This window comes from Gadus macrocephalus, chromosome 7, assembly GCF_031168955.1.
Source record: "Gadus macrocephalus chromosome 7, ASM3116895v1".
NCBI classification, from domain to species: Eukaryota; Metazoa; Chordata; class Actinopteri; order Gadiformes; family Gadidae; genus Gadus; species Gadus macrocephalus.
Window position 1 is genome coordinate 13888460 of NC_082388.1, and position 21074 is coordinate 13909533.

At 46.4% G+C, this 21074-nt stretch overlaps 2 protein-coding genes across 2 annotated transcripts; both read right to left on the minus strand.

Moving 5' to 3' along the window:
* Window positions 1-2455: 2455 nt before the first annotated feature.
* Window positions 2456-8707, minus strand: LOC132460850 (D(1)-like dopamine receptor). Its single transcript, XM_060055780.1, has one exon. The coding sequence runs from the start codon at window positions 6852-6854 to the stop codon at window positions 5409-5411; it is 1446 nt and encodes a 481-aa protein (XP_059911763.1). The 5' UTR covers window positions 6855-8707; the 3' UTR covers window positions 2456-5408.
* A 5825-nt stretch (window positions 8708-14532) lies between these two features.
* On the minus strand, window positions 14533-18274 carry LOC132460898 (15-hydroxyprostaglandin dehydrogenase [NAD(+)]-like). Its single transcript, XM_060055866.1, has 7 exons — window positions 18117-18274; window positions 17861-17984; window positions 17641-17747; window positions 17445-17541; window positions 16257-16333; window positions 15875-16038; window positions 14533-15777 (listed from the first exon to the last, which is right to left on the minus strand). The coding sequence occupies exons 1-7, from the start codon at window positions 18207-18209 to the stop codon at window positions 15663-15665; spliced, it is 777 nt and encodes a 258-aa protein (XP_059911849.1). The 5' UTR covers window positions 18210-18274; the 3' UTR covers window positions 14533-15662.
* Between the last annotated feature and the right edge of the window lie 2800 nt (window positions 18275-21074).

Here is a 21074-nt window from a genome sequence, read left to right on the forward strand (position 1 = left end):
AGCAACACCTATTGGCTTTATGTGACTCTGCACATTAGCCATAAGTACATTGGTGTTCAGGCGTTCTCATCTCATGATGGACTGCCAAGAACGGGCTGCTCCAGATGTGTGCCATCGGCGAGAGTGTTCGGGACTTAAGAGCGTGTTTTAGAGGGAGTATTATCTATTTCAGTTACATGGTTTTAGTGGAGAGAGAGGGTTAGACTTCTGATCATGGGATACATGTCAAATTCTTTGTAAAGAACACTCTTCTCTCCCTCATCTTTGTTCTCCTTGTCTTTTTTGTTGTTGTTGTTGTTGTTAATTATCTTATATTGCTCACTCCGGGGATTATTAAATAGTGTACACAAATGCTAGGCAGTAAGAGGACAAATACAGCGTCGCAGTGCATAATGCTAATGCCAGGGATCATGCTAATTAAAGACCATCTGTCAGCCTAGGGTTTTAGTGGAGCCCTGGCGATCTCAGCTCTGAACCCAGTGCCCTCTCATTGGTTGTGTCTATGACGATGACAAATACAACCCAAGTACACACTATTATCCTGCAATTGTGCCGCTTGAACTAAAAATAACTTCACCCACCCGCTCCCCCTGAATGTATATACGACCCCCCCCATTTCATACAAAAGCAAACACAAAAGTCTTACGGAGCGTAATGAACAGCAAGGATAGGGTTGATATACCGCCACGTAAGACATCGGAGGGTCAGGGCTGGCTGTGCTGTTGGTAGAACAAAACGAGGACACCAGACTCAAATAGACCGAAAAATGTGCGTCACCATTATAGATCAATGCTCATTGATTCTCGGCAAAGGCCAGATCTTTCGATATACAAAGCACCCACATTCTCTCCCATACAGAGTACCAGAGCTCCAGCACTCCACACACCACAGGGGCCCTGGCATCCCCTCCCTCTCTCCATCCATCCCCTCTGAGAACCCACAAACGACCATGGAAAGAAAATACATGTATTTTTTTTATTTCTTTTACACGTCTTAGGCACATGGCACATGTTCTACAAGTACTAAATACTGTAACCAAAATGAAGGGTTATAATATCATTGATGTCATCGCCTCGATGACAGCACATCAGTAGAAGCACGCAAAGTAAGTAAAGAAAATGAATAAATAAATGAACTGGCGATAAGGAGCGTTATCACGTAGCTCTTTAAACCATAAATCATTATCCAACACGGGAACGGAACAGCACTTTACAGCTTGCTACACACATTAAGGATTTGTAGAAGATAAAAGCACTTGTGTTTATCACCACGCTTACATTTTTGAACATCTTTGTACAATACTCATTTTGCAGCAGAACACACAAAGCGCACCATCCCCCAACGTTACATCATAATGTTCAGTCATTGAATTTCGGTTGAGGTAGAGCCTCCAGGATTCATTATCCATCAGACCAAGTTACAAAATAAAGGACAAAAAAACATCATCATCTTTATATTTATTTATTGGGTTATTTTTAGGCATGTTTTCTGCTGCAGTTGGCTTCACCCAGCTTGTTGTTGTTGTGGTTGTATAAGTCCGCGCCATGTCATGTTCACTCTGGTGGTCTTACTGTGTCCTGTGTATTACTGCAGAGATGGCAATGCCAGTCACCCACACAAGCACGCACGCACACACACACTCACGCAAATGCACACACACACGCACACACCACCCCAACAGCTACTAGGGGGGGGGGGGGGGGGGGGGCCTGAGGGGCATTGAAGCCTGGATCTAGCGAGACATTAAGCCTGTGTGTGTGTGTGTGTGTGTGTGTGTGTGTGTGTGTGTGTCTGTGTGTGGTTGGTTGCCTTGGTTGCCTGCTTGCCTCCTCCATAATCAAAGCAAAAGGCAAATGATTTGGAAGATGAGTGGAACTACTAGAGAGATAATGCATGCAGCTCCTAAGAGGAGTCGGGGCCCTGACCATCATTTACGGATTTCATCAAAAACAAATCAAACTTTATATAATAAAACATAAAAACAACACTTTGCAACGGTATCACTTACACATGTTAATGTGTAATGTTTTTACAACATCATTACTGGCAGTATAGACGTCTATGTCACACACACAGCGATAACAATTAAACGCAATAAAAGATGCAATCATATAGGAACCAGTTATCCTTTCAAATAGCTGTTAACTAACTTTCTGCCCTTACTGTTGCCTTTTTTGGTCAGGAGCGGTTTTGTAGCAGTTGAAAGACAAAAATGATCCTTGTTATTTTTTCTATCCGATGACCTTCATCCTCTTTATTTGTTTCCATAATCTCTCTCTCACCAAGCATTTGGGAGGACTGCTGCTGTGTAACATTAAACTGCTAGAGGTAAACATGGTGTGTTCGCTAATTAACTCCACCGTCCTCGTCCCCCGGTTGGCAGAACCCCAGCAGGGAAGGAAGAGGGGGGGGGGCATCAGACGTTGGAGAGGGGGGAGGGGGGGGGGGGGGGGAGATAGCAAACAAAAACAGTCCTGTAAACATCTTTCCCAGGGCAGAGTTGCCAATCTTGACAGATTATGTCCGCTCCAGATCTTATTATAGATCTGAGATGACTTGGACTTCTATTTTGGTAGGATGCATCAGGGAGGGGCCGCGGGGGAGAGGGGTGAGGGGCTGACGCGATGAGGCGGGTGAGGGGGTGAGGGGGTGAGGCCGGGGATGAGCGCAGCGGGAAGAGTCCGAGTTGATGAGGTCAAAAGTGACTTAAACCCACAGGTCAAAACGGAGGGGCCACACACCCGAGCACTTCAGACCAAACCAGACGACAGAAACCTCAGTGACATGTGGAGCTTACAGCAGCGACCCCCTCTTTAGTTCTGAGAAGAGCCAAATGTAGCATTCAGGTCAAGCTGCAGCTGTGCATCCACAAAGGATTGGGAGACTGAGAAGACCTGAGACTAAGAAGTACCAGTTGCATTGGTGTCACCTGATAGGCCCACGCATCGAGTCAAAGGCGTTTCATTTTCCAAAAGGAGGACATCTAATTGGTTTAGTCCTGAGACTCCTGACAGTGATGGATAACCCAGCCCTAAACCAGTGTCCCCTGGCTGCTGGACCTAGGGCGCCATTAGGCACAGAGCAAGAGGGAATTATTGATAAGTGAAAAGCTCTGATGAAGTTGATAAGCCATTAACTTAAGAGGTGGCAAAAACATTTTAGAATGGTTTTGTGTGTCATTCAAGGCAGCATCATCCATGTAGCCTCTGCTAATGATAGCAGATATGCTCAGAACATCTCATTATTATGATTAAGAATTGCAAAGATCTGATTTATTTTCATGTTAGCGAATAAGTAGGCTATGTTTTGAACCCTGAGGGTATATGGACGACAAACAGGGAAATAAGCCTGAATTACTTTAAAGAAAAACCTAAACTAACCCATAAGCAAACGGCCATCCTGCGATTACCACCACGACAGGCCCAGTCTCCCCTGTGTATGTTTTCTATTTCCAACAACAGCTGCTTTAGAGCAGAGAGTGACAAATAATATTTCCAATTAACTTTCACAGTCTTCATTTTGGTTCACTGTGATGTGGTTGCCAATATTTTAAATAGCAGCTTGGAGCGGTCTTAACAGCTGTCAGGTATACAAATAACCCATGTCAGACAAAGCTGCCCACTGATATGGGGGGGGGGGAGCATTTTCCAACAACAGAAACTACAAGTGTGGTAGTTTGGTAGATTAAGCATTAATGGTCATTTGACATTCGCGATGGCTCAGCGATGGCTGGGATCATCCATTTTGTTGAAATGTGTGCGTGTCCACTCCAGTTTAAGTTCGAAGTTTTAAGCCATTACCGCAGAACGGAGTTGTACAACCCTCGTGGATTATTTTGACAGGACTCGTTCCAAGCGTCTGGTATTCAATTAGAGTTTGATCAAAGATCTCGCTGTGGGGGGAGTCTGGATGGGGGTGACAGCAGGATCCATTCAATTAAGACAGTTTGAAGAGTGGCTGAAGATAGGAGCAGGGAAGGATAAGTTGAGTTTAAAAAGGGGAGAGGGGAGAAGAGGCAAGGGGAGGAAACAAGGAAACCAGAGGAGATAAAGGGAAAGGATTGGTGAGGGGAACAGAGGAGACGGGGGCGATGAAAGAGGAGGAGGAGGGGACTGAGATGTGGAGTGAAGAGCGGGCTAGGAGACCAGATGAGACAGGAAGGAGGGACGGAGGAGGATAACCAGTTTGGCGTGTGAGCCCCTCTATAGATGCACAGCAGGGAGGCAGGGAAGGGTTTGAAATGCCTTTAAACATGCCTCAACTTTAAGCACTCAAATGCTAATGTATAATTCATACGTCTTTCCTTCTGCCATTTATGTGCTCACACACACACGCACACACACACACACACACACACACACACACACACACACACACACACACACACACACACACACAAACACACACACCAACCCAGTATCACACTTCCTCATGCTCAAGCACACATACAAACACACACGAGCGTACATGGCCCGGGGCCACTGCATACACACCAAACTCAATTGCAAATAATGTCACGATTGTTGGACATCTGGAGATATAACAGCAAAGGGGGATGAGATTTGAAAGTAAAAAAGTATAAAAGATATATGGGAACGCGGCCAGGGGCCTCAAAACATGAGTGAACCAAAGGGGAGATTCCTGGCCCGGGGCCACTTCATAAACACTGAGAGAAAATAGAAAATGTGGATTTTCCCTTGTATTTACACATTTTCCGTTCCGTATTTTGTTCAAATTAGTATTTTGGACACAGGAGTCTAACAAACATAAATTAACATTCCTTTTGAGTCTGATTAGACTTCTCAAATAAATTCAACATTCAGATTTCACCCAGCAAGACTGCCCCTAATAAACACACAGTACAAAGTCAGTTCACCCAGATGGCTCTCTTTTAGTTTGAGAATATGAAAGACACAAAGCTGCTACTTACAACACAAACAGCTATTATTACTACACCGCCCTCTGTTGTAAATACTGGTTGTAAATCTCTCCAGGATAGATTTGGTGTCACCAAAAACTGTACATCCTACCAGATGGACACATTATGTGCCTGCATCTTGGAAACGAATCATGACATTTCATCAGCAAATCTGCATTGTATAATACTATAATAAATGCTGAATGTCTTTTGCAGATAGTTATATCCAGAATAAAGTGCCTTCACTTTTTTAAACATTCGGTTAGGTTCCATGGAAAAATTGTTAAGGTTCCTCAGTGATTTTCAACAAGATGTCCTGTTCTGTAACGTCCGCTCCGTTATCTAACTCCTTGGGGACATCACCGTCGCCATGTGTGAAACCCCCTTTCCCACGGCCTCTGTGCACATTGCCCGCCTCCATCCCCACACACACACGCGCACACACAAACACACACGCACACACAAAGAGCCATCAGCTCCCTGCACTGGCTCAGCAGGGGAGGCCTTTATGCTGTCCGTTCTGCGTGATGGGATTGATCTTGTCCAGGGAGACGTCCGCGTCGCTGTCGGAGTTCCCTGAAGCGTCCGCCGCGCGCGTCTCAGCCTCGCTGCTGTCCAACATCCCCAGCCCCTCCCCCTCCCCGCCCCCGGGGCCACAGATCCCCCGGCCCTCCTTGTCCGGCTCCTCCTCCTGGCAGAGGATGCTGTGGGGGATCAGGTAGTTGGCCGAGGGGTGGCTCTCCTTGGGGATGTGGCTCTTGGGCTGGTACTGGGAGTTGGTGCTGGACAGAGGGGGGTGACCGCCGCCGCCGCCGCCGCCGGCGTTGTTGTTGATGCTGACGATCTCGATGGCGTTGCTGCCCGGACACAGCCGGTGGCAGCCCAGCAGCATGGAGAAGGCCCGGCGGAAGTCGGCGTTGAAGGCGTAGATGATGGGGTTGATGGAGGAGTTGGCCCAGCCGAACCACACGAACACGTCGAAGGTGGTGGAGCTGATGCAGGGGAAGTCGTCGTCGCCGCCGCCGGCGCCGGCCCGCGCCGCCTCGCAGAAGGGCACCATGCAGTTGAGGATGAAAAATGGCAGCCAGCAGCACACGAACACGCCCATGATGACCGAGAGCGTCTTCAGCACTTTGGTCTCCCGCTTGAAGGACATCTTGAAGGAGCTCTCGCCCTCCATGGCGGAGCTGTGGCCCATGCTGCCGTGGCGGTGCTTGGCGCTCTCGGCCGCCCGCTCCAGGGCCGAGATGCGGCGGATCTGCTTCTGCGCGATGCGGTAGATGCGCGTGTAGGTGACGATCATGATGGCCACGGGGATGTAGAAGCTGATGAGGGACGAGGAGATGGCGTAGGTGCGGTTCAGGCTGGAGTCGCAGTTGTCCGGCGGCAGGTCCACCGGGAAGGTGGCGTTGAGGTCGGCGCCGTGGCCGGTGGTCTGGGCCTTGTGCCAGTTGAGCTGCACGGGGATGAAGGAGATGAGGACCGAGAGGGTCCACGCCACGCTGATCATCAGACACGCCACCTTAGGAGTCATTTTGCGCTCGTAGCGGAAGGGGCTGGAGATGGCCCAGTAGCGATCCACGCTGATGACGCACAGGTTCAGTATGGACGCCGTGGAGCACATGATGTCAAACGCCACCCAGACGTTGCAGAACGCGCCGAAGGGCCAGGAGCCCACGATCTCCGTGGCCGCTTTCCACGGCATGACGAGGATGGCCACCAGGAGGTCGGATATGGCGAGCGAGATGACGAAAAAGTTGGTGACCTTTGACCTCAAGTGGCGGAACTTGGTGACGGCGACGCACACGAGTGTGTTGCCCAGCAACGTGGTGAGGATGAGGAGGAAGAGGAAGCATCCCGTCAAAACACGCTTGGGGGAGTCTCTCTCGGGGGATAGCAACACGCCATCTCGCACGGATGAGAAATTATGATCCATCGTTTATCTCACTCCGCGATTCAAACAGAGAACAGGGGGGGCAACTCAGGAGGCTCTCGGAAGTCACCCCATCACAATCCCCCTCTGCTGCAGCTGTGTGTGGTGGGCTGGGGGTTAGACGGAGAGCCTGGCTGGAGGAGAGGCGTGCTGTCTCGGCACCAGCTCTCCCACAGACTGGGTCATCTCGATATTCCTTACCGTAGCAGCCATTTCTCCTCTGATGAGTATTCCCTACGGTATTCCGTCCCTTTCATTAATTCCTGCAGCAGCAGCAGCAGACATTCTAGCGTGAAATCCGGCAGTAGTTCCCCCAGCTGTCCGCATGTCACTTTGCAAACCTTACGCTTCGTTTATTTCATTTTTGTTAAACCGGTCTGTGAAAGTTTCACATCATTTGGTTGCAAAATTGTTAAGAAAATAGACATGGGGTCAATCGTCAACCTTATAAGCCAGCTCATTGATAACTTCAAGGGATTGTTTCCCCCGCTGCATTAATCGGATTGGATGATCCCGAGGCGTTTCTGCGTGGTTATGCATTTGTTGCCAGTAAAAGATAATCCGAACTCCACATGTATTGTCTTCACATTGCCTGGCGCTGAACGTGATATCATCTGGAAAATCATCGCAGCTGCTGGGTCACGGAGACAACGGTCGTGTGCACATCAAAAACAGCCGTCGAAAGTTCCCTCGTTTCCTCGTGGAAGCAGTACGCCATGGAAAGTCTTATGTATGGATCGTTGGAAAGCACAGCAGCAGCGCAGCGCCTGCATCCAGCCGACGTGCTGCTGTACTCCAGGTGGAAGAGGTCAAATGCTCGTTTGCGAACACAAAAAAAGCAATGTTTCCATCCAACCCTTCCAAATCGTTTCGCTTCAACAGTCGAGTTTGTACTAACCGTAAAGGATGTTGGCAGTGTACTTCGAAAGACACCATGTACCCCTGTGCACATATAGCTATCCCAGAGGTCTCCTGCATCACTGGAGGGACTGCGCGCTCTGCTTGCGTTTGGGCATCCACAGGTATGAGCGAGAGGAAACAGGAGGCAATAAATCCAGAGTCTATCTTTAGGTCTTTTTTAGCGTGGGAGGAGGGGGGTACGCTATAAATCCAATTCAATGCCAATCAGGTCATTCATAAAAGCGAATAGCAGTGGCACTATCCGGTCAAGTCCGCAGAAGCCTAGTAGAATGCATAAGAATCAAAGTGAACATCCATTCAAGCGATACACATCCAGTGGTCCAGAACGAGGCAACATTTGGCACATCGGCACTTCGCACCCCTTGGCGGGATTCTCTCTGTCCCGTCTCAGTGGTCCACGCGTTGGTTACTTCGTCGTTCGTTCTGCATAGTTGTGTTTTATTTTCAGACAGCACTTAGGAACCGTCCCATTTTAAGCAATATATTCCCAAGTGTGGATAGTCCACAAACACGGCAGAGATCCCCGTGGTTGTGACTGCAGCCAATGTGCGCGCTTTGCCTTTTCCTCATCTTCCTCATGATGGCTGTTGCGCGCCCGGGTCTGGCCAGAGGATTTGAGCAAAAGAGCTCTGCGGTGCCATTAAGGACAAGGCACAACGTGTTCAATTATAAAAGCACACTATATGAAATAAAATAACTAACCTCTATATATATATTCGTTTACAATTTCCCAATGTGTTCTAATGGGTTTCGGGCTTTCACGCCATTATAAGCCTACACTTAAAGCCACAAGTTGTATATATGTTGGGCTGTATGTAGCTACTATTATATGATTCTACCCTAAACCATTGCTAAACCTTATAATTGTATACTTTGATTTAGATGAGACGAAGCTAAATCGACATGAAAAGCATGATGCCGCCATCTATTGGCCGCAGATGGGAAACACAGCATCCCTCATAATTCTAACACTCCACAAACCCTTGAACACTGGACGGATAGCATCCAAGTGTGAAAGATGGATAAAGCAAGAGAAAGTTATGGGAATTTGAGTTCCCATACAGAGGCACTAAAAATAAATCTGTAAACCTGCCACTAACCAGTTGGCCACTGACCAGTCGGGCACTGACCAGTCATGCCGTTTAAACCAATATATGTGCGCTCCAAAAAGCAAAGAGTCAGAGAGAGAGAGAGGGAGAGAGAGAGAGAGAGAGAGAGAGAGAGAGAGAGAGAGAGAGAGAGAGAGAGAGAGAGAGAGAGAGAGAGAGAGAGAATATAATTCCTTGTATAGTCATTGCACAGCGAAATTGAACAGAGCGATATAGATAGATTGATCCTGGGCCATGGTCCCAGGTGTGTGTCCATATGTTTACTTCTATTGCAAGCTGTTTTACTTTTATGTAAAGTCTTCCCAAGGCAGAAGGATGCGTAGCTCTGCATCTTAACAGACTTCCATTCATCTCCTCCCCAGTCGACACCAGCCTGCTGTTCTTCTTAAGAGGTTGCCGCAGACAGCATTACGTCTCATCCACACAATATTTTTAAAAGGACGGAAATTTGATGACCCAGCGTTTAATAGATCTAATTTAATTTGAAATCTTCTGTAGAAATGTTGGCTCAGTCATTTCCAATTTTATATTTATATTGATAATGTGGGGTAACGTTTTAGGGTTTAAGGCCATACCTCAGCCGGTGACTGGTCGAAGGTGTTTAATTGGTCAAGCGGATTCAACTCAGGCATTCGAAAAATATGACTTGCAGTTGCAGGTAAGAGGATGCGAGCACCCACCAGCACTATGTCCGCAGAACCGCCATCCAAACTTAGCTTCACCCGATAGAAGCGTTTGCTGGAAGTGCAGGGTTCCGTCTGTATATATTATAAAGCCTACAATGTATTAGGTAGATCAGGGGGTCCCAAGTGAAGGGACACGTAGGCCTACCCCTAGTTGAAAGTGAGCAGATTGCAGGGGGTATGCGGAAAGATTGATGAGTACACTGAATCATTTGCATTGCATAAATGGTCGACTATGTGCGCCACAATTAATTTACATTAATCCATATATCAAATATCTTGCTTGCATATCGTGTCAAAGGCGTCATATGCCCTTTACCCCCTAGCTTCCGGAGGAACACGCAAAAAAAGTAATACAGTCCTAACACACTGACAACAAACTGTCTGAAAAGCCACTCCTCATGAAACACCAAAAACTCTGAACCAAATACACGTTCTGAGTCTCATGAAGTACTCGCAACCTCATTTTTCCCGCAGCGTCACATCGCTGTAATTCACATTCAATTTAATCTGTTGAATTGCCAAAATCGAACCTAAAAAAACACAAGAACACTTTCAACCCCCCTGCATTGACATGCAGGACACAGAGTCAGGATACGTGAATAAAGGTAATCGGTTTTAATGACAAGACGGAATGACAAATGACCAACAGGGAATGACTGAAGGTGCTGGAGAACCTTTCCAATCGCTATCAGGAGGCAGACATCCAAGCCTTCATGCATGAGGCCACAGCAATGCACCTCCGATTTAAAGGGAGGCTGTTGAATGGGACCGGCTGAGGAGGAGGGCAGCTGAGGAGCAGAGAGAGACAGGAGCAGCACCAGGCATGTCAGAGGAGCTGGAGCAGAGAGACAGAGCAGCACCAGGCATGTGAAACAAGCTGGAGTAGAGAGAGACAGGGCAACACCAGCATGTCAGAGGAGCTGGAGCAGAGAGACAGAGCAGCACCAGGCATGTGAAACAAGCTGGAGTAGAGAGAGACAGGGCAACACCAGCATGTCAAAGGAGCTGGAGCAGAGAGACATAGAGCAGCAGCAATGGGAGCAGTATGCTGGGGAAGGAGAGAAAATGCAGGAGAAAGACCCTCTCTTGTTCAAAACAAAGGAGTGCCTTGGCGGAGCTTCTTTTTTTTTCCAGGGAGATGATGTTGACAATCCAACAGAGCAGCTTGTCCCTCAGTGAGCCTGCTGAGAGGTCAGGCTCTACCAGTCCGTTGAATGGCTTCATTGTTACACTGCATGGGGAAATCCTCTGATTGACTGTGGGCATCAATTGATTCTCCCTCATAGGAATTCTGTGGTTTGGCTCTGGAGAAGTACATACCCCTTTATGGGGACAGGGTGTAGCCTTCCGCCCTACGAAAGAAGGTTATTATTGTGGGGTTAAGAAGCAGGGTTATAAGCATTTCAAACAAGTTAGGTCAGTTGAACTACAACTTAGAAATACAGGGGCAATATGCATTGACAAAAACAAGACTGTACAAGAAATTAAACTAATGGCTGAGGAATGTCCTTCTCGGGTGGCCTTTGTGTTCTGGGCAAAAAAATGAATCTGTTCCCAGGCTAACATTGAGAAGGATGAGGACAAGGGTTGAGAACTGAGAGATGCCTTTAGTCAATACAGGGATATGTTCAACGTAAAATTGAAGTATAGTAAGTGGCAACACAGTGCTTATCCCAATGATCAGCTATGACATAAAGGCCTTGTGTCATACCATTACCAAGCTATAAAATAAATATTCAACTACCTACATGGATATGCCGTGACTAACACAACATAATCCCTCTCATTCAAACCATATTTTAATCTCCAAATCCTTGCTGTATTTCCTCTCTTACACCTTTTCCACCAACACGAAAGGGTTTGGTAATTTGTGCACCAAATCTTGCCACGTTCTGAGCATGTGGACGAAATATTTGCTGGGTTCAGAGACCAGAATCCCAGATGACAATGCTTAAGGCCAGTAACCCTCAAACTGTCAAACGGTCGTTTGACTGTATTATGTTTTGTTTTTAGTTGGCGTATAGATTTTGTAAAGATAGATGCAGTGTATGGATCACTGTAGTGTATATTGATCAAATAGACCTACGTTACTGGGAATAAATCTATTAGTCTACATGCGGTTATGTTATTATGTGAGAGAGAGTCACAGGGCCGAGCAGAGAGAGACTCACTGGAGGAGAGAGAAGCTCACAGGAGGAGAGAGACTCACAGGGGGAGAGAGAGACTCACAGGGGGAGAGAGAGAGACTCACAGGGGGAGAGAGAGACTCACAGGGGGAGAGAGAGACTCACAGGAGGAGAGAGAGACTCACAGGAGGAGAGAGACTCACAGGAGGAGAGAGACTCACAGGAGGAGAGAGAGACTCACAGGGGGAGAGAGACTCACAGGGGGAGAGAGAGACTCACAGGAGGAGAGAAAGACTCACAGGGGGAGAGAGAGACTCACAGGAGGAGAGACTCACAGGAGGAGAGACTCACAGGAGGAGAGAGAGACTCACAGGGGGAGAGAGACTCACAGGGGGAGAGAGAAACTCACAGGGGGAGAGAGAGACTCACAGGGGGAGAGAGAGACTCACAGGGGGAGATAGAGACTCACTGGGGGAGAGAGAGACTCACAGGGGGAGAGAGAGACTCACAGGGGGAGAGAGAGACTCACAGGGGGAGAGAGACTCACAGGGGGAGAGAGAGACTCACAGGAGGAGAGAGAGACTCACAGGGGGAGAGAGACTCACAGGAGGAGAGAGACTCACAGGGGGAGAGAGAGACTCACAGGGGGAGAGAGAGACTCACAGGAGGAGAGACTCACAGGGGGAGAGAGACTCACAGGAGGAGAGAGACTCACAGGAGGAGAGAGACTCACAGAGGGAGAGAGAGACTCACAGGGGGAGAGAGAGACTCACAGGGGGAGAGAGACTCACAGGGGGAGAGAGACTCACAGGAGGAGAGAGACTCACAGGAGGAGAGAGAGACTCACAGGAGGAGAGAGACTCACAGGGGGAGAGAGAGACTCACAGGAGGAGAGAGAGACTCACAGGGGGAGAGAGACTCACAGGAGGAGAGAGACTCACAGGGGGAGAGAGAGACTCACAGGGGGAGAGAGAGACTCACAGGGGGAGAGAGAGACTCACAGGGGGAGAGAGACTCACAGGAGGAGAGAGACTCACAGGAGGAGAGAGAGACTCACAGGGGGAGAGAGAGACTCACAGGAGGAGAGAGAGACTCACAGGGGGGGAGAGAGAGACTCAAAGGGGGAGAGAGAGACTCACAGGAGGAGAGAGAGACTCACAGGGGGAGAGAGAGACTCACAGGGGGAGAGAGAGGACAGGAGGCTGCAGCACATGCAGCAGTCTACTGCTTCTGGGTTACGGCTGGTTGAGAGATGGTCACCACCATGGAGGGAGCCAGCGATCCAAATCAGGAACAGAATCGGAACCCGTAGTTAGTTATATTTGCATGTGGTCTGAAATTTGGCCGTTTCTATTATTTTTAGTAAAGTTTGTTATCTTGACCTTTCTTTGTTTACATTTTTATACTTGTATAAACTTTATAGTTGCTTTGGAAGGACTCATGTAAACAGTATGAAAGAATGTTTCTTCAAACTGTTGTTTTTTCAAACCGAAATTTTTCCGTTTATTTCCGTTTGTGACAAGCATACCATAGCAATGTTGGTGGCCACACCCCACACCCCTCTCCTCCATAACCAGATCACAGGATGATGATGTTGAAAACTGGTCTATTGTATTTTGAAGGACAATGCTTTATGAATCAGGTCGTATTTATGAAGTAACCCGACCCGGATTGGTTACTCAAGGCACAACAGGTGTGCAGCCTCACCCAGCCCCCAGAGTTCAATCAGTCTGACTCGGGCCAGGTGAGGCTGCTTCAACCAGCCATTATCCTCATATACAAAAATAAATCGCATAAGTTATATTTTCTTTTAATAAAGAACTTTGCTGCAACATTGTGTCAAGTAAAATGCCAAAGATGTTAGGATGAATGTACTAACTAAATATAGACACAGAATGCAGTGGATTCCTATGCAGTTAAAATATATGGAAGGCACTGAAGTTACAGTACAATTTAAAACAGAAATTATAGAAAAAACAATACGTCTGTTTAAAAACAATTGTGTTCAGTCAGCAGCTCGGCGATTAGCTCCTTCCTACTGTGGACGTTCTTCAACCGCTAGCCAGGAGGCTCCATGTTCACGTGCATCACTGGAAGGGTTTACATATACTGAACCCCATGCTCTTCACAAATATAAAAAAAAATAGGTATTTCCTTTTCTTTGCATATTTGAGCAGAAAAGTTACACCACCACCTATTGGCCTCACACACCATTTTCAGTCGTTAGGTTCCGTGTGCACGAGGACGGTTATCGAAACGTTGTCATGTGGATGCAAAACCCTTTTGAATATGAAGCATAGTGTAAAAAAGACCCTGCTTGTAGACTAAGGAAACTACACAAAAAATACCCTGCTTGTAGACTAAGGAAACTACACAAAAAATGCCCTGCTTGTTGCCTAAGAAAACTACTTAAAAGAACAAAACTGAATGTATTAAAAGAGATCCAGTTTTTCTTTTGTTGTTCACCAAAAAGAACTGAAGCTTGACCCATTGTATATTATGTCATGCATTTGTGTATGTTGTCACAGAAACAGCTTTCAGCAATATGTGTGGTTGATAAAAAATGTATGTAATTACTAAATATTAAAAAGTACTTAGTCATTTGTTTGATATTTTGTATAATCTAAGCACTAAAGGTATCAATACCATTATATAATTTAAGTTCCACTAATAAGAGCTTAGGATCTAGTGCAATCGCACATTGGACATCCTATATGCGTGTTGTTTCATTATCATCCATAGTCTCCAATAACATTGAAATTTGGACCGGTTTGTCAAGGTTCTGCTATGGAAAATGTTCTGCTTCTTGTAAAAATACTTAATGATAGGTAAACAGAAAGAGAGATACTGGTATGTTTATTCAAAGCAAGCAAGACAATAAAACAATAAACATGTGTTTGGATAAACATTGCAAGAGAAACTTGATACAATTGCTGGTGATAAACGAGATACGGGTTGGTCATTTGCAAATCAGTTATTTCATGACCCCGATATAAATTGTATCATCTTGTGAAATAAAAGTGTCCACCCAGATGTCAATTGATGAACTCTAGCCCAGCAGCTCGGTCAGCCGACCACCAGCCTGAGGGACACTGATCTATCCATCGTGTAACTTGATGGACACATTATTTGGACATCTCAAATATACTTTGAAATCAAATAGTTTATTAAAATATGGTGAAGTTAAGGCCTTTTCAATTTGCAATTCATGACTATCACTGATAATGTTAAATGCTATTAATAGCAATTAATCATTTCAACAGTTAGTTCCGAAAAATTCATTTGTTTGGACGAGAGGCCTTCCATGGGAACTGATACAAGTATAACAGCACGAGGACTTTAGCTGGTTATACTTGGTATCACTTTGCTTTACATGTGTTTCTGTTATTAACATGAAGAATCATACCGTTTGATTATGCTGGATCACAATAGATTTGAATAGGCACGAATAGGCACAATAGATAAATGGAACCATACAGACAAATGTAGATTATATATAATAGCTGGCATGCGGGTATGACCTAGACAAAGTAGCAAGCTTGTGTGCAGGAAAATATTAACAACAGCCCATTCCCAGTCCAGTTTCTGAACTTTTTGGGTTGGCAGATAAATCTTTAAATCTTTTTATGTTGTTTATTACTGTGAGCAAATGCATTGTGCATGTACAACTGTAATATCACACTCGTGCTACAACTGCAATATCCCACTTGTGCTGTTGTACTGAATATCTCTACTGAAGCACTCCCTCTCGTGTGACATTGTTTAAAAGTAAAATATACGGCTTATAAAAGAAAGAGATTGCAAGAGCATTAAAGCAGCATGCTGGTCCTCAAATCTAAGACCATGATTTGGCTTCAGTACAGTTTAAATAGTTTGAGCACAAGATTACAAAGATCGATGGTATCTAGAAGGCGTATCTTTCAATGGGGTTCAGGATTTCATAAATGTCTATGATTTTCTGAAATGCCATTATAATGATGGAAACGTGTAGTACTGTGATCCTTTACTGACCACAACGAGAGCTTCGCCATCTTTGGTTTCATCCAACAGCAGCTGGAGGAAGCCTTCGCTCACCCGAGACACACTGGAACATCAAAACATATTTGTAAATGTGGTGGCATTCAAAAGCTATTGACATTTAAGGAGGATTCGACGTTGACTCATAATAGGCAATAACTCACTCCAAAACTCCATGCTGTTCCATTAATTTTCTGGTGGGATCTGCAAGGTGGGCGAATTGTCCAAGAGCTGCCGGGCAAGTCAGGGAATTGATGATGTCCGTTTGAACGAAGGTAGGGCAAATCATGTTAAAACGTACACCATAGCCTGACATCTTGGAGGTTGCCTGGAACATCGAAGAGAACAAAAACAATGGCCAGGTTGTTCAATCTGTTAAATTCAACAAACCAAAGGTCGGGATCTCTATTTGATATAGGTAAAGTAGTAAATTTGTTATTTAGGTCAATGAACGAGCCAGAGGATGAATGCTTAGCTTGTAGCATCACCAATTTCGGAAAAGCTCTGGTTCAAACCCCAGCTCCCTATCCTTTAGACATTGCTTACCGCCATTGATCTTGTGAATCCAACCACCCCATGTTTGGTTGCTGTATACACGGGTGCACCTGGAAATGGACCAAGTCCTGTAACACACACACACACACACACACACACACACGCACATGCACACACACACGCACATGCACACGCGCGGGCATACAACAAAACCACATTTTAGGATTGAATATCTCTCCCCCTCAGACAAACCAATATGCATCTAGCTATGCATCTTGCGGCAACAGGCGCGTTCAAACATGTTGGAGATACGCTGGATACTTTAGGTGAGGGGTGGCTCCTAGTTGGAGCGAGTGGGAGGACGGGTGCAGAAAGTATGCAGCGGTAGTCCGCAGGGCCGTTGCACCAAGTCCTGGGCCCCTATACAAGAGGTACTGATGGGGGCCCCCCTTCTGTGTACCAACAGAAGAGTGAAGCAGAGAGAAGTTAGAAATCGAAATATATGCGTGAAGATAAAAGGGGCCTGGAAAGTGTAAACTTGTGTCGGCACCTACAGCAGCCCGTCTGGGTATAATCTGGAGAAGGTCCATCTTATAGTGGTTGGAAAGGGCTATAGGTTGGGTCAAATAAACAACCCAGCATTCTTATACAACCCAGCATTCTGGGTGAAAGGGTAAAACCAAGCTCTTGGGTCAAACCAATCCAAACATGTGTTCTGTCCCATAGTTAACAATAGTTAATGATTGGTTATTCAGGTTGAATATCATATGAATAGCCAATCGAATATGATACTAACTAGCGATAGCAAGGGGTGGGTCACATTATCTCACTCACACACATGCCGGTAGCCAGCTATGAGGGCTACAGGCACGCCATGGGAAGTCATCAGATGTGTGGGTGGGCTGTCCTGTAATCATCCACTACGAGAGTGTTCAGCCTTATCAGGGCGGGACATTCAGAATCAGAATGTTGACATTCAGCATGAATAAATAGATGAATGTTTACAGAGTAAACCCTTAACCTACACGCCCTACATACACACACACACACAGACACACAGACACACACACACACACACACACACACACACACACACACACACACACACACACACACACACACACACACACACACACACACACACACACACACACACACACACACACACACACAAAAGTCTTTACACTTATACCTACTGGTATTAGTGCTCACTTTACAGTGGCGTTTTTGGGCCTGTACCTGCTAGGGACGCGATGTTGATGATCACTCCTCCCTGACCTCCGCTCAGTTTGTTCATGTGTTCCAGAGCCAGGTAAGATCCTCTCACAACGCCCATCTAGGGATAGGGGTAGTCTTACAAGCAAGCACCACAGCAATACACGCATCTCTTTCAAATATACAGAAACGTATTAAAAATGATATCTCTTGGGTTTACCAGATTAATGGAGACTGCCTTCTCCCAATCATTTTCATTGGCGATGCCCGCGTTGTTGCAGAAAATATCAACATGTCCAAATGTCTCTACAGCTTTCTGCAGGGCAGCTATTTAAAACCAAACAAAATACAATGACCGTATCCAGTCATGACCTTTGATGTTCTAATCTACATTGAATCACACACATAGCCAAAATATATGTAGGTTTCTGTATTCGGACCTTTAAACTGCTGCTGGGATTGAACGTCACAGGGGATGAACAGTGTGCGCTCCGGTCCATATTGCCCATCCAGGGACTTCTTCAAGGTGGTCCCAGTAGCTTCAGCGACATCCAACAGTGCAACCTGAGAAAAATAAATTAATAGTCTCCGTTTATCACTTTATCACAAAAAAAAAAAAAGCCTTCTCGATCTTACTTGAACAACATGCAGAATGTCCCATTCGCAGTTAAATTCGCGTTGCAAGTAGAACTTTACCTTGGCACCGTTTTTAAGAAGAATCTCAGAAATACTTCTTCCTATCCCCTGCGCTGCACCAGTCACCACCGCCGTTCTGCCCTCTAACGCCATTTGGATTACACACTCTTCTTCACTTCCCTACAGGCAGCTACAGAAGAAAAGCAACGCGGAAAGCTTTGGCTATATAAAAAGTCCAAAGTTGGTCATCGTACCTACCCGACTCCTCCCACTGTCACACATAGGCACGCACGCACGCACACACACACACACACAGAGAGCTCTGTAGTGTATTAGGATATCCACCAGGTGGCAGCGTAACTTCAAGATCAAGTTCTTTATTTTGTCTAATTACAAAAATGCAATAGCAGTCATTGCTGGAGATGAAATTCCAGTGCTCTAGAAAATAATAATAAATGCAATAAAATAAAAATAAAGTAGAGCAAGTAAGTAAAATAACAAGAGACTGATCATATAACATTATGAATAGTTACATATATGCTTGTAATTCAGTATGAGTTGAGTTATTATAAGTTGTATAAGGTTTAAGGCCCAGAATGTGATTGGCACCTCAGCCTTCCCACAAATTCAAACCAGACACACACACACACACACACACACACACACACACACACACACACACACACACACACACACACACACACACACACACACACACACACACACACACACACACACACACACACACACACACACACACACACATACACAATACACAGATATAATGTGGCCCAAGAAGTAAGAGGGGTTGCGTTCTATGAAGTATATCGTTTTTAACCCTCCCCCTCCTCCTGTGTGTGTGTGTGTGTGTGTGTGTGTGTGTGTGTGTGTGTGTGTGTGTGTGTGTGTGTGTGTGTGTGTGTGTGTGTGTGTGTGTGTGTGTGTGTGTGTGTGTGTGCGTGTGTGTGTGTGTGTGTGTGTGTGTGTGTGTGTGTGTGTGTGTGTGTGTGTGTGTGTGTGCGTACATGCGTGTGTGTCAATGTTGGACTTCCTGGACCTACTCAACTGCTTTAGCTTCACCCAACACATCAACTTTCCCACCCACAACCCCGGGCACATCCTAGACCTGGTTTGCTCCACTGGCCTCCACATCCACAATGTCTCCAGCACCGACCTCTCCATCTCTGACCACCTGGCCATCTCACTTGTCATTGACATTCCCGCCCCCGAACCCAAACAGGACCGCAAAATCACTTTCCCCAATCTTAAATCCATCTGTCCAGTTTCTCTCTCCACCTGCATATCAAACACTCTCTCCGGCCTCACCTTTCCTGTAAATCCAGCCCCCATGGACCTTGTCAACATCTACAACAACACACTGTCTACCTCCCTCAACAAACGTGCCCCCCTGAAAACTAAAACTGTCAGTTTTAGTTCAGTCACTCGGCCCCCTGGTTCCCCCCGGAACTTCACAAACTCAAAAAACAACTTAGACAACTAGAACGACTACACAAGAAAACCGGTCTCACAGTGCACGCCCTCGCCAACAAAGAGCACATGCACCTCTACAAATCAGCACTCAACAAAGCCTGATCTGTCTTCTACTCTGGCATCATTCATCCTGGATCCTCCAACCCACACACTCTTTTCTCCGCCATAAATAAACTCCTCAAACCCCAGGATAACATCTCATCCTCATTCACCCCGGGGAAATGCAATAACTTCCTATCATTTTTCCACTCCAAGATAGAAATCATCCACAACAAGCTTGCCACTCCTCTGCCACAAGCCTTGACTCAGAACCTCCACTTCCTTCACCCCTGACCACCGGCTTTCCATCTTCTCACCCATAACCACAGCAGACCTCTCCAAAATACTCTCCACCATGAAATCTTCCACCTCCCCGCTGGACCCCATGCCTTCTGAACTCGTCAAAGCCTGTTTCACCTCTCTCGCCCCACTCATCACAGACACCATCAACTCCTCCCTAACCCTGGCACCGTTCCCCCACCTCTTAAGCTTGCTGCCGTCACCCTCCTCCTTAAAAAAACCTGGCCTTGACTCCGACGACCCCAACAATTTCAGACTCATCTCCAACCTCACATTCCTCTCAAAACTACTGGAAAGAGCCGTCGCAACACAACTCAAGCAATACCTCCTCTCCAATAACCTATACGAAACATTCCAATCCGGCTTCCGAACCCACCACAGTACTGAAACAGCCCTACCTAAAGTCCCCAACGACTTCCTACTCTCCTCTGACTCCAGCTCCCTCACCATTCTCCTCCTCCTCGACCTCAGTGCTGCCTTTGACACCGTCAATCACTCCATCCTCCTCAGCCGTCTGCAATCCATTGGCATAACTGACTCCGCTCTCTCCTGGTTCACCTCCTACCTGAAAGATTCCAATACATCTCCATCAACAACCACAAATCCCACACCATCCCTGTCTCACACGGAGTCCCCCAAGGCTCAGTGCTTGGCCCCATCCTCTTCATCCTCTACATGCTCCCACTAGGTCACATCATCCGCCGCCATGGTCTTCTATTTCACTGTTACGCAGACGATACCCAACTATACAACACCACCACAGCCATTACTCCTGCTATCCTATCCACTCTCACCAACTGCCTCACTGACATCAAAACCTGGATGGACCACAACTTCCTCAAACTCAACGACAATAAAACTGAAATCATTATCTTCGGCCAAAAAACCATCATCCCCACCTCCCAGAACTTCTCACTTTGCACCGATGGTCACTCTGTCACTCCCTCCCCCCTGGTCAGAAACCTCGGCATCATCATGGACCCCACGCTCTCCTTCAAGTCACACATAAACAGCGTCAGGAAAACATCCTTCTTCCACCTCCGCGACATTGCACGCCTTCGACCCACCCTTTCATCCTCAGCTGCCGAAACACTAATCCACGCCTTCATTACTTGCAGACTCGACTATTTTAATAACATTCTGTATGGCCTCCCCTCCACTATTCTTCAAAAATTGCAATATGTTCAA